This window comes from Drosophila arizonae, chromosome 2 (genome assembly GCF_054131065.1).
Source record: "Drosophila arizonae isolate 15081-1271.41 chromosome 2, UAZ_ARI_1.0, whole genome shotgun sequence".
NCBI lineage: Eukaryota > Metazoa > Arthropoda > Insecta > Diptera > Drosophilidae > Drosophila > Drosophila arizonae.
Genome location: NC_142922.1, coordinates 33,369,684 through 33,385,201, shown reverse-complemented (window position 1 = coordinate 33,385,201; position 15,518 = coordinate 33,369,684). Strand labels below are relative to the sequence as shown.

The 15,518-nt window shown below is 34.8% G+C and overlaps 3 protein-coding genes across 6 annotated transcripts; 1 reads left to right on the top strand and 2 right to left on the bottom strand.

Moving 5' to 3' along the window:
• Nucleotides 1-353: 353 nt before the first annotated feature.
• vig2 (SERPINE1 mRNA binding protein-like vig2) lies at nucleotides 354-3,286 on the top strand. Its single transcript, XM_018015531.2, has 2 exons — nucleotides 354-916; nucleotides 2,388-3,286. The coding sequence occupies exons 1-2, from the start codon at nucleotides 493-495 to the stop codon at nucleotides 2,969-2,971; spliced, it is 1,008 nt and encodes a 335-aa protein (XP_017871020.1). The 5' UTR covers nucleotides 354-492; the 3' UTR covers nucleotides 2,972-3,286.
• A 3,329-nt stretch (nucleotides 3,287-6,615) lies between these two features.
• On the bottom strand, nucleotides 6,616-15,200 carry Mocs2B (Molybdenum cofactor synthesis 2B). Of its 4 annotated transcripts, none has more exons than XM_089463210.1 (6): nucleotides 15,061-15,200; nucleotides 9,236-9,343; nucleotides 8,513-8,819; nucleotides 8,103-8,447; nucleotides 7,224-7,474; nucleotides 6,616-7,157 (listed from the first exon to the last, which is right to left on the bottom strand). In XM_089463210.1, the coding sequence occupies exons 2-6, from the start codon at nucleotides 9,236-9,238 to the stop codon at nucleotides 7,041-7,043; spliced, it is 1,023 nt and encodes a 340-aa protein (XP_089319336.1). In that variant the 5' UTR covers nucleotides 9,239-9,343; nucleotides 15,061-15,200; the 3' UTR covers nucleotides 6,616-7,040. The 4 variants fall into 4 exon arrangements, with proteins under 4 accessions (XP_089319336.1, XP_089319337.1, XP_089319334.1 ...); XM_089463211.1 differs by lacking the exon at nucleotides 15,061-15,200 and adding an exon at nucleotides 9,423-10,127; XM_089463208.1 differs by lacking the exon at nucleotides 9,236-9,343 and having other exon boundaries at nucleotides 15,061-15,194.
• Nucleotides 15,201-15,207: 7 nt separating this feature from the next.
• Mocs2A (Molybdenum cofactor synthesis 2A) lies at nucleotides 15,208-15,512 on the bottom strand. The gene has a single exon (XM_018019016.2). It carries the CDS (start codon nucleotides 15,478-15,480, stop codon nucleotides 15,208-15,210), a length of 273 nt encoding a protein of 90 aa, XP_017874505.1. The 5' UTR covers nucleotides 15,481-15,512.
• Between the last annotated feature and the right edge of the window lie 6 nt (nucleotides 15,513-15,518).

The following is a 15,518-nucleotide window of genomic DNA, read 5'->3' as shown; positions in this document are numbered from 1 at the left end:
GTTTAATAAGTGACCATCAACTTGATTGCACTCAGACTATATTTACATTTTATTTATCAAATCGTCGATTCGAATATGAATTTATGATATTAGCATATTATTTTGATAGTCTCTGTACCTTCAACAGAAATATTATCACACACAAATTAGATGCTCTCATCTTATCTCTATCCTGAAAACTTAATTTATTATCAATTTATATACATATTTTGTTTAAATAAAATGTATACATGACAGACTGTTTTAGTAATATTGGCAGCCTTACATGCTCAAATGCAATTTCATTCCAGTGTTTCATTCCTTTGTAAACTTTTTACAAAATATATAAGTTTGATTTCTGCAGACCTAATTCGATAATAGACATCCGTTCAAAGAGTCCATATCAAAGGAATTGACAGCAGTGAAAGCGAATGTTATCTACAGGAAGAAACTAATCTTTTTATAATTTTGACATCTTTAAATAAACGCGTATTGTTTTTTTAATATTGCAACATGGAAATTTCCGGCAATAATCGCTATGAGCTATTATCTATGGATGATGAATCGGTGGCACCTGCTATTCCACTTAAACAAAGCGCCGGGACCGGCAAAAAAAAAAAAGACCATTATGTACAGTCGAACACTGTTAAAAATGAAAAGGAAAATAAGATAAATACGCTAAATAACAATAATACGAAAATTACAAATCAAAACTGCGGCTCAAAAGGAAATAGTGTTTCGAATGGTATCAAAGAATTGCGTACTAAAAATGTTCGTATGAACGGCTCAGAGAAGATTAATTCCAATTCATCAGAGTACAATAATGAGCTTCCGCAAAGGCATATTAGAGATCGTGATAGTAAGACTGCACGTTTCCGTGGTAATGAGAAATTTGGAAAGCGAGAATTTGACCGTCAATCTGGTTCGGATAAAACGGGTAAATATCACATATATCTTGAATATAGATATACATATATATGGAAGAAAAATGGTTTTGTTGAAATGTATGTAACAGGGAGAAGGAGGCGTGGCAGACCCCACAAAGTATACATATGTATATATTATTGATCAGGGCGACGAGCTAAGTCGATTTAGCCCTGTCCGTATGTTTGAACGCGTCGATTTGCGAAGATATAAGAGCTATAGACTTCAATTTTTTTTTAATTGTTCGCAATTACAGCGCGGATATCGAGTTTATCATTAAAAATCGATAACCCATCCCGATCCCAGTTATAAAATTATATCTTCTACACCTTTATTGCTAGAGTCTCCAAATGCTTATATGCAATTTCGGTTTTTGTTAAAATTTACCCCCACCTCTATATCCACCCCCTCACCCTCACTTTTGTAAAAAGCGTATTTCAAATACTAGAGACTTTTGCTTTGGCAAATACATGCATATTCATGTTATAATCATAATCTGAAAGTTTCATGAAGATGTCCACAAAACAAGTTATTAAACAATTGAGTTCTCATAGTAAGCGAACACTGCCGCCCATGCGTGATTATGCTTGTGTGTATATGTGTGTGTGTAAATGTTTATGTGTATATCATTAAAAATCGATAACTCATCCCGATCTTTTTTTATCGATAAAAAACCTTATCGAAAACCAGTTATAAAATTATATCTTCTACACCTTTATTGCTAGAGTCTCCACATTTTTAATGTATGCTTATATGGAATTTATACAATTTCGGTTTTTGTTAAAATTTACCCCCTCCCTTAAATTCACCCCCTCACCCTCACTTTTGTAAAAAGCGTATTTCAAATACTAGAGACTTGTGCTTTGGCAATTACATGTATATCCATGTTATAATCATAATCTGAAAGTTTCATGAAGATCGTACGTCCACAAAAAAGTTATTAAGCAATTAAGTTCTCATAGTAAGCGCTCACTGCCGCCCATGCGTGATTATGCTTGTGTGTATATATGTGTGTGTATGTATGCCTGTGTGTGCGTGCGTTTGTGTGTGTGTGTGTGTGTGTGTGTGTTGTGTAAGCTGAAAGACGCGAAAAATTATTGAAATAGCTAACACTCCAAGGGTTCAGGGGATCTCGTAGTCGAGCAGTCTCGACTAGAGCTTTCTTACTTGTTTGTTATTGCTTTGGAAAGCTGACTTTTGTTAAGGCACTTCTTATCGGAGTGTTATAGATCTTGGCAATTTTCACCCAAAGTTCGGCAATATAAAATGCGTGGTGAACGGCAAATGGATGAATAAATCCTTTATAAAATAGTTGTGTAGTCTAAAAAACATGCTCATAGAAAATTCATTCATAACTTATATTCAATACAGCCAGCTCATAAAAATGTAAAACAGATTCTCTATATAAAACGTATTCTAGCTTACATAAGAAACAAATTACCCTTTTACTGGTCTAAATCGCAAAACAAATCCGTTTATTTTAGGTGTTAAGTCTGTGGATAAGCGCGATGGAGCTGGGGCACACAATTGGGGATCTGCAAAGCAGGATATTGAAGAACTGAAATCGGCCACTGCAGCTCCTGTAGCAGATAAAGAAGACTCTGCAAATGAACAGTCTGGCGAACCTACGAATACTTTGGAAGAAGATGAGTCAAAGCTAATGACTCTTGATGAATGGAAGGCCCTTAAGGATCAACGTGCTAAGCCAAATTTCAATCTGCGAAAAGCTGGTGAAGGCGTAGATAACTCAGAATGGAAAAAAATGACTGTCTTAAATAAAAAAAAGACAACAGATATTGAAGATGAATTGGAATACGACCCATCAATGTATCCCCAGCGTGTTGGTCGTATACAACGTATTGTAGACATTCAGTTTAATTTCAATGATGGGCGAAAGTCTGGATTTCGGAAAGGACCACGAGCACCAACGCGCGGAGGTCATCGAGAAGAATCAGTGGCCAACACTGGATTCGAAAAAATTCCGTCATATAAATTTGCAAAACAACATCGCGCTGGATCAAAAAATTTAAAAGTGGATGATGAAATTCAATTTCCGACCCTTTCTTGAAACGCGAATCAAGTTACTGAGGTTCATTCATTTCGCCTTAAATATATGTACTTCACGAAACAAATCAATCTTGCTAACCCAAATCATAGAAGTTATATAAATTGGGTTTGAATTATTTACGACAGTAATGATCAATAAGCTATTGGAAATAGTTTAAAGTGTTGGAACAATTATACTTATTTTTTATACTTAAGATCCCGGTATATTAAAATTATATGAATGCTATGAAAAGAAAATACAAAATGCTGTATGAACGAGAAAATTGACAAGTTGAATTCAATAAATAATTTAAATTCAGCTTTAAAAAAAAATAAACATTGGAACTGAAATTTTATATTTACGAATTAATCGAATGCTTCAGTGAATTTTAGGAATCTGTATATGTAAATATATAACGACTTGCAGATCCCCTGAACCCTTTGAGCAATTGCTATACCAATAATTCTTTGAGTCTTCTGATTTTACAAGAAACCACTGTTAAAAGACAGTAGGTTGCGCCACTAACCACAGAACTCATAGACCGGACACGCAGTGTAAAGCGTTTTGCACACTTTTTCGAGCGTTGCGCTCCACACAACTTCGTATTTGCTCGGCTCTTCACTTTTTGAGTTCGGGCTACGAAAATATACGAAAGCACAATCATTTCGCTTCCCAGTGACGATGAGCTGAATGAGGTCGGTCGAAATAATGCATTACATACGAGACGTAAAGTAATGCATTACCTATGAGATTTTTTTCGACGCATTTGTAATGTACAAAAGAAAAGCGACTACTCGTACAAAAGAATCGTGCTGTTGTCAACTTCGTTTTTGTATGCCCGCCCCTTCTCCTCTAATCCACAAACGGTTTTCGTCTTCGCTTGGTTTCTTTGCCTATGCCTATTCCTTTTGCGCGTAGAGTGTTAATGTGTGAAAATACAAGTGCATAATTGCATACATATGTGGCACGTCACTTTTCTGATTTTGCAGAGGCGTGCGGACGCAATTTTGAAGGAAAGTATTTCGCACTGAGTTATAATACTGACCAGAGAACACATAGACTAGACATGTAGAACAAATTTTTCTACAGCAGAAAATGTTAAGTTGGTCGACCACTTTACTTCGTATTTGCTCGGCTCGGTCGCTGGAGGTTCGAGCAGTGAAAATATTGGACGACAAAAACAGTGCGCTGTGAGCGCTCAGACGAAATGGTCGTGATTATGTATGAAGCACTCTTATGTGCCATTTGTCCTACTCTCTCTCTCTCTCTCAGTTCCTCTCTCTCGCTCTCTATGGTCGCTGAAATCATCACTCTCAGCGGCGCACAAAAATTGAAATTTTTGTTCGCGACGATCCCAGCTTTTTCCTTTTCAGCAGTAAAGATCATTGTGCCACTGGTTGGTTGGTGTTACGGATATCCACTTCACGCAAATGTATATGTACATATTTACGTACATTTATATACTAATTTAGCTAATCATATATATATACATACATATATATAATTATAATTAAATATTTTATTCAAATTTCAACCGAAAAAATTTTATCGGGGTACACTTATATGTTTATTAAATGCTTTACAATATATTGGCTAGTGGACTATAAAAACTTGAAATGAAATACGCATGTCGAAATTACTGATTAAGTCATAAAGGCTCATTTGGCAGTCACTCTACAATTCAAACAATACAAAATTGACAAACTACTGAATCGCCAGACAATTATTATCCCATCTCATACATACATACACATATGTATGCAAATGTATGTGCTCCCTCAAAGGCCAATCAACGGTAAATTTTGGGCACTACAATTTGCTCAGGCAGCAAGAGTTACGCACACAGGCCACAAATGCTCACACATGTTTCCAGAGACTGCAAGTGTGTGTATGCTTGCCCGTCGCGAATTCATATTCTTTATGCGTATCAACGCTTTCATACCCTTCCCACGAATATCCATCGAAACGCTACATTTTGTTTGCATGAGCCTGACAAACGCTTTTATGATTTAGGTATACCCTTCGCTGAAAAGGAAAAAGCTGGGATCGTCGCGAACAAAAATTTCAATTTTTGTGCGCCGCTGAGAGTGATGATTTCAGCGGCCATAGAGAGCGAGAGAGAGGAACTGAGAGAGAGAGAGAGAGTAGGACAAATGGCACATAAGAGTGCTTCATACATAATCACGACCATTTCGTCTGAGCGCTCACAGCGCACTGTTTTTGTCGTCCAATATTTTCACTGCTCGAACCTCCAGCGACCGAGCCGAACAAATACGAAGTAAAGTGGTCGACCAACTTAACATTTTCTGCTGTAGAAAAATTTGTTCTAAATGTCTAGTCTATGTGTTCTCTGGTCAGTGGTTATAAATATAAATATGCTCTATCTGGTGTGTACTTTTACTTATTAAAGATAAAAGATCTTTAATAACAAAAAATTAATAATGTTTAATGAACAGATGCTATTAAAACCGAAGGGTGGATTCAGAAAAGTCGGCTGACGAAGCAAAAATTTGACCACAAAAAAATAGAACAATAAAGTAATATGTAGTTATGTAAATATAGACTGAGTGAATTTAGATTTGAAGAATGTAAATAATATTTAGCTAATAGGACATAATAAATTATAATTATTATCAATTTAAATAAAAAGTGCTACATTACTAAATCGTTTCTATATTTCAATTAGTAATTATTTCTGCAATTACATTGCACAGATGTAAGCCATATTATATATATATATATATATATATATATATATATATATATATATATATATATATATATATATATATATTGCAGAAATAATTACTAATTGAAATATAGAAACGATTTAGTAATGTATATATATATTGGTTGCGGGTATATTGTGTTGTGTGCAGAAATGCCCATTATTTTCTCCATTGATTACTTGTCGCCTATGTGAATGAAAAGATCGATTACAAGCTCCATTACTTTCATAACAAACATACCAGATAGAGCATATTTATATTTATAACTCACTGCGAAATACTTTCCTTCAAAATTACGTCCGCACGCCTCAGCAAAATCAGAAAAGTGACGTGTTACATATGTATACAATTATGCACTTGTATTTTCCCACATTAACACTCCACGCACAAAAGGAATAGCATAGACAAAAAAACCAAACGAAGACGAAAATCGTTTGTTGATTAGAGGGGAAGGGGCATACAAAAACGAAGTTGACAACAGCACGATTCTTTCGTACGAGTAGTCGTTTTCAATTTGTTTGTTACAAATGCGCTGAAAAAAAATCTCATAGGTAATGCATTACTTTAAGTCTCGTATGTAATTTCGACCGACCTCATTCAGCTCGTCGCCCCTGGGTTAGATAGTGACATCTTTTGTTCAATAGTCGACGGTCGTGTGCATGAAGTGAAATAATTGTGCTTTCGTATATTTTCGTAGCCCGAACCCGAAAATGAGGAGCCGAGCAAATAACCACTATGTGTCCGGTCTATGTGTCCTGTGGTTAGTGGTTGCGCAAAGAGCCGTCCCGTTACTTTTAATGTTAACTAACAGCTCTCTTGTGACGTCACATTTTCGGATTGTGCTCTGTTATCCTAGCTGAAGCTTGGCGGGCACTTCGGCAGAGATCCACCAAGTGGTCCACAACAATAAAAAATTAATAATTAATAATAATAAGATTTGATTTGTGATCATAAAATATATTTTATTCATATTATCCTGATAATTTTTTAAGATAAGTAAGCTTAGCTCACATAGCACTGTACTTTTTTACGTAAATAAGTAAGCGTGCTCTAGTCGAGTGCTCGACTAGGAGATACCCTGAACCCTGCCAGCTGATATTCTAATTATAACTGGACAGTTAGCAGCGACTGAGCTTGGGTTGCAGTGTGGCCAAAAGTATGAGAATTTATTTGTTAGACAATTGCTCTTGTAATAAGATTATCTTTATGAAACTTTCAGAACATGATCAGAACGTGTAAATTCTAAAGCTCAAGTCCCTAGTACTTTCATTAAGATTGTTCATCTACAAACGAAGGCTCTCAACTGGAGACTTCTTCCTTGTTGTATTTAGAAGATATTGTTACGACTTTTTCTTTTCTAGTTACAGTTCGTATTGTCTTTTAATACCCGAAATAAATTCACTTAACCTATCAGACTGATACAATCCTTTTTTCGATTCTTTTTTGTTTATATTGTTTGACTCCTTTCCAAGTTTTATCTAAAAAATAAAAAAATTCAATAAAATTAAAAAACTTGTACTGAAAACTAAAAAGTAAGTACTCACATAATATTTATATTCTGGAGAAGTAGATTCTAGTATTAAAATTCTGTTTTCTATATTTTTAATGCGATTATAAATATTGTCTTCGTCGTCCGGAGCAATACGCATATATTCTTCTATATTTTGAAGGCGCGCATTTTTTAGTACATTGCTTTTAACCAATTCACAGTGTGTATGTTTTGTAGCCATTAGCTTATTTAATTGAGAGGAATAGTCAGGCCGTGTTTGTCTCCTATCTTCAAAAGCGCGGTGCACTACAATAATATAATCAATAAAATTCAGCGAATTTTGTTTCGGTGTAAATAATATATATGTATATTTATTATCAGTAGACTCTCGTTATTTCGAATGTTTAATATAGTAAATGGTTCAAAATTGTTGAGAGAAAATAAATAAAGCTTCAAATTATCAAGGGTTTTTTTTAACTGCTGATATTTTAGATATTCGTAATGTACTTATGCTCAAATTAATTAATCTTTGAAAAAAAAAAAAAAAAAAACAAAAACTCATACTAGTTTGCTTCGAAGCATATAGCTCAAGCTTTTCAATAATTTTCTTTAGGAGAAATAGTTCCTGATATATCAGTTTCGTTTTGCAGATGCGTAACACGCAACCACGTACAGTATAGGTAGTTTTAGAGGATTCCAAAATTCAAATTCAAAGTTCTTGCTAGCACACCAAGAAACTTCAAAAAATTTGAATTGTCGAGTGTTTGACCATATGAGTACGAATTACCGCGTTTTAGCAATGGGTTTTTTTTTTTACATAACTTGAAATATGAAATAAGAGAGTAGAGGACGTGATTACTTTGAATTAATGAGAAGTTCGAAATATCGCAGGTTTGAAATAACAAGAGTCGGATGTATATAAAGATACTCTTACCCTTTATATGACTGATTGATTGTTGTTGCTTTACAAGGGTACTTTGAGTGCGCGCACATGAATCTTTTGGTAGCATCGATTCTGCGCGTGGACTATCTCTCAATTGTTGCTTGAAGTCTATTATATTGTGCAGATTAATTTCATCCCGTTTCCTTTTCAAAAAACATTTTATCCGTCTGGTCAACTCAATGTCACTTACCCTGATTTGCACAAGTTTACTTTCAGAAATATTTTCTACCTGGCGTTCAATTTTGCATAAAGAATATTCAAAGGCGTTTGAAGATGTTTCAGTAAATTCTGTTATAAATTTAAAGAGATATAAGGAAATACAAAAATCGCTTTTAACTTTTCGGGGTATATTATGTACAATCATTTTATCTATTACAATTGAAAAGTTTATAGTTTCTTACGGGGCCAAGGGCACTCCATATTTGCTTTCCATTCTCCGATTTGATCATTTTCATATATTTCCTTTTTCCATATAGGCACACTCGACTTCAGCTTGTCTACAGCAAAGCTAATCGATTCCAATGCCGCTGGGCGATGAGGCGCAGAAACGGCAATCACTACACTTTCTTCAGCTACAGGAACGCTTCCGAGTCGATGATATATCGCAATATGCTTTAGAGTTGGCCACCGGATTCTTAGCTCAGAGCAGATCTTTCCCATTTCTTTTAAAGCCATGCTCTCATAGGCTTCATATTCCAATGATATCACCTAAAAGAATTTTAATTTCATACTTTTCACTTATATATATGAATTAAATTCCACAAGTAACAAACAACTATCACATCGCTAAAAAATAAATAAACAAATGTAAAGTAAAATGAGTCTCCAAATTTCAAATATTAGAGAAATATATATCTCGATCTAAAAGTTTAAAAAATATGGTATATCCACAAGAAAAGTTATTAGATAATTAAGTTCTCATAATAAGTTCACAATGCAGCCCATGCGTGTTTATTTCTTACTCGTTTTGTTATCAATTAAAAGCCTTATCGAAAATTCGTTATAAAATTATATGTCCTATATCCTAGCTAGAGTCGCCAATTATAAATATAGGTTCATACGTATTTTATATAATTTCTATGTTTTAATTATAATTAACCCCATCCATATATCCACTCCCTCACCATAACCTTTGTAAAAGGCGTATTTCAAATACAAGAGACTTGTGCTTTGACAAATGCATGCGTTTGCGTGTATCTGTGTATGTGCGTGTGATGTGCATGTGCTGTTTCCTGTGTGAGCAGAAAAGAAACGAATATTAATAGAAATATCAGTTGCTCAAAGCTACACAATTATAGTTTTAGTTTTTACCTAAGTTGACTAAGGCTTCGTCAATATATCGTTAAATAAATAAATAAAACACATAGCTCGCAAATAACTGTTAACACTTTTTCGTTGTCTGCAAAAAAGTGTTTTTCAGTGACACAGTCAAAAAAACTCAGACAGAAACTGTTTTTGTCGCGTTTGGCTTAGCTCTCTCGCGCTGTGAGGGAGATAGTTGCTTCTGTTTTCGTTTCCTCAAGTCAAACACTGATCGTTTGCTTGAGTTAAATGAAGTAACGGTAAGTTGCGTTTGTATGGGTAATCACGCGCGATTGCTGCGTTCTTTTTGTATGTATGTATGCGTGTATTTACATGCACACGAAGGCAAAAACATTTTCTGCTGAGTTTGTTAGTCAAAGTGTTTTTTGCTGAGAGGCTTTGTGTGAGGGAAAATCGTGTTAGTTTTACGCGACACTCATGTGAGAGCGTCAAACGAATGAGTCATCGCATTGCGTCTGAGCGAAACAGATGCTAAAGAAAACAGAGAGTGACGCTCAGAGAGAGACGTGTCTGCACAATTTTTTTTGGTTATGATGCGAGAAAGAGAATAAACGAAAAAACGCTCAACTCTCATTTGCAAGCTCTGATAAAACAAGAAAACTCTAGTCGATAGTGCTCGAGTAGATACTACCCCCAACCAAACTAACAAAAACGCACATTTAGTATGGTTCAAAATTTAAATTTCGATATATTTAAATATATAAATGAAATAAAAACTCATTTACTTACACAGCGTAAATGTACATATGCATTGCAAAAACTAATGACATAACGCACTTTTATTTTATTTATTTATTTTTATTTTATTTTATTTATTTGCAATTGGGAAAATGAAATATTTTGAAACAATCAAAAGAAACATATATTGCGCGTTCTGGATTGGAGGTGTGCACGGGCCGGGTTTTTATCGGGTACCCGTGGGCACCCGCGGTTACCCGTGCATATGGGCTGGAAAATCGAGTTTCGGGTTGCGTGCGGGCGGGTGCGGGTTACGCCACTCAACCCGTTTTACCCGAAAAAATCATATTTTGGAGACCGTCAAAAGCATGATGGTTGAAATTTATGATATGCAAAATGATTCAATTGAGGACGCGAGAATTCAAAACTCTCCGACAAATTTGAATCTTGAATTTGTAGAGTTTTTGGACAAAAATTAACCAAAAAACAAGAAGACTCTAGTCGAGACTGCTCGACTAGGAAATACCCTGAACCCTCTAATCTGATATTCTAATCAGTCTGCACTTCTTTTCGACACACATACATACACACGCATGTATTAGAAGCGACTGCGCTTGGGCTGCGCTGTTGAATATTTTAATTTAATTAATTTTTGTTGTTGAATAATTTAATTTCTAGACGTACAATCTTAATGAAACTTTCAGGGTCATATGGCGAAAATGTATGTACATTCCAAAGCACACGTCTCTAGTACTTGAAATACGCCTTTTACAAAGGTGATGGTGAGGGGGTGGATATAGGGGTGGGGGGTAAATTACAACAAAAATCGAAATTATATAAAATACATATAAGTCTACATTTAAAATTTGGAAGCTCTAGCTCTAAAGGTGTAGGAGATATAATTAAATAACTAGCTTTCGATAAGGTTTTTAATCGATATTAAAATATCGGGAGTAGTTATCGATATATAGAGAAAAACTTGATATGCGCGTGGTATACACGGACCTTGGAAAAAAATTTCAAGTCTCTAGCTCTTATATCTTCTGAGATCGACGCGTTCATACATACGGACGGACGGACGGACGGACAGACAGACGGACAGGGCTAAATCGACTTTGCTCGTCGCCCTGATCAAGAATATATACTTTGTAGGATCTGCCACGCCTCCTTCTGCCTGTTACATACCTTTAACAAAACCATTATACCCTGATTTCCCATTTTCAATGGGTTCAGGGTATAAAAAGAAAACTTGTCGAGCCTGGCAAAAATGCAATTGAATTAGAAATTGATAAATATTATGCCACACGCTATAATTCAAACTTGTTAATCTTAGATTTTTGGCAGGAGGCAACGGACCTTAAATTGTGTCAAAAAAATTTTTATGTATTCCGGTAAGCTGTGCAACAAGCGAGCGAGTATTCTGCTCTTCTGGAAAAATTTTAAATGAAAGGCAAACAAGGCTATTAAGTGCAAATCTTGATATGCTCCTTTCTCTTTTTATATAAAAACATGTAATATTCCTGTAAAAAATTTTGTAATTTTTAGGAATTATATTGTTGTAACAAAACAACAAATTTGTTGTAATTTTGGAAAATTAAATTTTTTGTAAGTGTTTGCGGTTATGAAAATATTTTTTGCTTTCGTGTACGGATAAAATTTTGAACTTTTGACCGTGGGCGGATCGGGCCGGGTGCAAAAAAGTCGGCCCGTGCCCACCTCTATTCTGGAGACGAACCCGAGACTTCTCGATCGAGCGTCGCGCTAGCAGTGCGAAATTGTGATGACAAAAATCAAATGGGTTCACTGCTGCAGCACCATCTAGCAAATCTTAACTAATCTAACTGCTGTGATTCTAAAAATATGCTAGAATAAGTTTAATGCAAGCGTGCACACGGATAGGAAATCTGTTGTAGCTGCTGCACGTGCGTTTGTTATTTGGCCATACATTTTTTATTATACCCTGAACCCATTGAAATGAGAAACGGTTTTGTTGAAAGTATGTGACAGGCAGAAGGAGGCGTGGCAGGCCCCCACAAAGTATATATATTATTGATCAGGGCCACGATGAGTCGATATAGCCCTTTCCGTCTGTCCGTCCGTCCGTATGTATGAACGCGTCGATCTCAGAAGATGTAAGAGCTAGAGACCAGGGCTGCCAGCTTAGCCTCCAAAGTCCTTGAATATTATTGGCACAAACAATTCGTACACTGCCGAGAAGAAAATGGATTTTTTTTGAGCTCGATAATCGTGTGTCAATTTTCGAATAAAAATGTAATTCATAACAAGTAAGAAAGTTCTAATCGAGTACGAGATCCCTTGAAGCCTTCGAGCGACTGATATTTCAATAATTCTTCGCGTCTTTCTGCTTACACAAGAAACAAAACATACACACATACACATAGGCGAACGCACGGATAAAGACGCATTGCCTGCAGTGTGTGCCTACTGCTTGCTTGCGGTCGTCTTCCAAATATACTGATATTTGCAATATTTGCTGCAAAACGAAAAAAATGGTACTCAAAGTCGCCAAGTATTCTGTTTTACTTTACTTTTTACGTTTTGTGCAGAGTAAAACAAAAACTTACAGAAACGAAACTAAACGAGAAGCGAGTAACGTGAAAAATATTGTACGGTACTTTTATTTATATATATATATATATACATATACATATATACATACAGTCGACTCTTGTTATTTCAAACCTGCGTTATTTCGAACCTCTCATTAATTCAAAGTTATCACTCAGTAATTCGAACTAAAAATCATTGCTAAGACGCGGTAATTCGTATTCATATGGTTAAACACTCGACAATTCGAAATATTTTAAGAGTCCCTTGAATTTCGAAATAACGAGAGCCGACTGAATATAAAAAATAAATCCTTTAGTTATAAAATTACGTTTAAATGAATAAAATCTTGTTATTATTTTTATTTCTAAATAAAAATGTATTCAATAGTAATAATTCAATAGTCTAATCTAGCAACACTAACATACCGAACTTTTGGTATGTTAGCATAGCTCGTTTTGTTTCGGTCGTCCGCGATGCTTGGGCTTACACTATTTGAAAAAAAAAGAGACATGATACAGCAAACACTACCAAAACACGAGTGTTTCGTTTAGCGTTTCAAACGCATTCATGCAGGGCTCTAGTGCCTACTATTGGAACTTAAGTGCTTAATAACTTTTCTTGTGGATGGACCTATGTTATGGACATTAAAAAAAATCAAGTCTCTAGCTCTTATGTCTTCTTAGATCGACGCGTTCATACATACGGACAGACGGACGTACAGACAGACGGACCGGGCTAAATCGACTTAGCTCGTCGCCCTGATCAAGAATATTTTTATAGGTATCCCTCGTATAAAGCGATTGTTACGTTCCAGAAGAATTGTGTAATTGTAATTCCGCGTTATCTAAAACATATGTAGTTTTCATATAAGTTTGGGGGTTATGTTCCATTAGGGTTTTAAAAAAATAAAATACATACAGAAAACAGATGCACAAATATTTCAACTCAATACTAAAGTTCAGACTTTCTTATACAATTAAAACCACAAGATATGAATAATAATACATATTTCAAAATTCAAAAAACAAAATTTAAATAATTATGTGCACATTAAAAAATTTAAAAACAAACTAAAACAAATTAAAGGTTTATTAAAAACTTTATTGTTATTCTTCAAACTTCATATGGTAATTAATCTGTTTCACTGTCTTCAAATATATTTGCACGTTATAATTATTTTCCCCTTCGCGTTATATAAGCCTATAAAACCTAATTTTTCCAAATCGCGTTATATCGAAACCGCGTTGTATAAGACGGCGTTATACAAGGGTACTTTGTGGGGTCTGCCATGCCTCCTTATGCCTGTTACATACTTAAAAAAAAAAATATTATACCCTGATTTTCATTGAAAATGGGTATATTTAATATATTGGAATCCCGATATTTCGAAAGAGACCAGTATTTTTCGTTTCAGCTAATTGTGAGACTAATTTACTCTAATGTTAACGTTGGCAAATAAACTATTTCTTGTTAGAATTGATGTGAAATATCTCCATTAAAATATTTTAAACAGTTTTTAGTATGCGCACTTTTACTTTACTTTACATTTGGAAAAATATTTTTCAGCTAAACGAAAAATTTTATGAATAAACAAAAAGCGGAGGGGCGAGCACGTATGGATACATGTTGGCCAAGTTGATGTTAAAATGCCTGTAAAAACATTTGTTTCAATTTTTGATTCTAAATTCAAATTTTTCAGATGGATACATAAAAAGAGCTATGTATCCACTTTTGCTCGTTTTAAACTTTTTAAAAATATATACTATTTTTAATATTTTGTCCAAAGATCTTTAGCAATGCGCTTAGGCATACTTTCCACCACTTTTCCAAAAGAGGCATGCGGAATTTCGCTCAACTCTGCCTGGATCCCAGTTGGTGGTATATCTTACATTGCGAGCCTTTTTTTAACCAAGGCCCATTAATTTTTAATGGGGTTCAGGTCTGGACTTTGAGTAGGCCACACCATTATACAAAATTTTTGATAATCGAGTTAATTCTTGACGATTTTCTCTTTGACCGGGGGTCATTGTCCTGCTGAAATACGACTTCTTCCTTGGGAGCAAAAGTGGATACATAGCTTTTTTTTGTATCCATCTGAAAAACTTGAATGTATAATCAAAAAGTGAAACAAATCATTTTACCATCTTATTTAAATATATCAAATGAATCTATTTCCAAAATTTTAGGCAGATTCATGAATTTTTTATAACGTCGACTTGGCCAACATGTATCCATACCTGCTCGCCACTGTATACTGACAAGCTGTATAACAACAACAATATTCAATCATTATATATCCACTATACTTGTAATTTATTATTTGTATCATTACAGTAAGTATGTACGTATTTGAAATAATACAAACAAAAGATAATACCTTTTTCCCTTCAAAATGGTCACGTGTTGTTCCTACAAAAAATGAACAAGCTCCACAGCTTTGATCAATTATAAGTTGATGTATATGATTTATGTCAATTTTGTTCCTGATTAGTTTAATGTGGTCCATGATGAGGTTTATACTTCGTTATCCCCCACTTATAGGCGGAATCACAGCAATTTCATCACCTTTACAGAGATATATCTCTGCCTCCAGATTTTCAATGTAGTTTTCGTTATGAGCTATGATCAGATTATCACTTATGCTTTTCAAGTTGAAAGATTCAATTAATTGTGTCAGTAAGCTGCCCGCTTTTACCACAGGTTCAACAGTGAATTCAGCTCGTGAAGTTTTTGCTAGCTCGCGACTTTTTGCAAAAAATAGCACATTAATGCTCACAACCGAAGAGGTCCGTTCCATAATTATTATTGAGATGTTCGATATATACACATAGATCT

Excerpts from the sequence above, each read along its gene's own strand:
- Mocs2B (XM_089463208.1), bottom strand. The coding sequence starts at position 15,189 with ATGGACCACATTAAACTAATCAGGAACAAAATTGACATAAATCATATA. Across the intron at positions 8,820-15,060 it reads ACCATTTTGAAGGGAAAAAG|GTGATATCATTGGAATATGA; the intron begins GTATTATCTTTT and ends AAATTCTTTTAG. Across the intron at positions 8,448-8,512 it reads TATGGAGTGCCCTTGGCCCC|TTAAAAGCGATTTTTGTATT; the intron begins GTAAGAAACTAT and ends TACCCCGAAAAG.
- Mocs2A (XM_018019016.2), bottom strand. The coding sequence starts at position 15,480 with ATGGAACGGACCTCTTCGGTTGTGAGCATTAATGTGCTATTTTTTGCA.
- vig2 (XM_018015531.2), top strand. The coding sequence starts at position 493 with ATGGAAATTTCCGGCAATAATCGCTATGAGCTATTATCTATGGATGAT. Across the intron at positions 917-2,387 it reads ATCTGGTTCGGATAAAACGG|GTGTTAAGTCTGTGGATAAG; the intron begins GTAAATATCACA and ends CGTTTATTTTAG.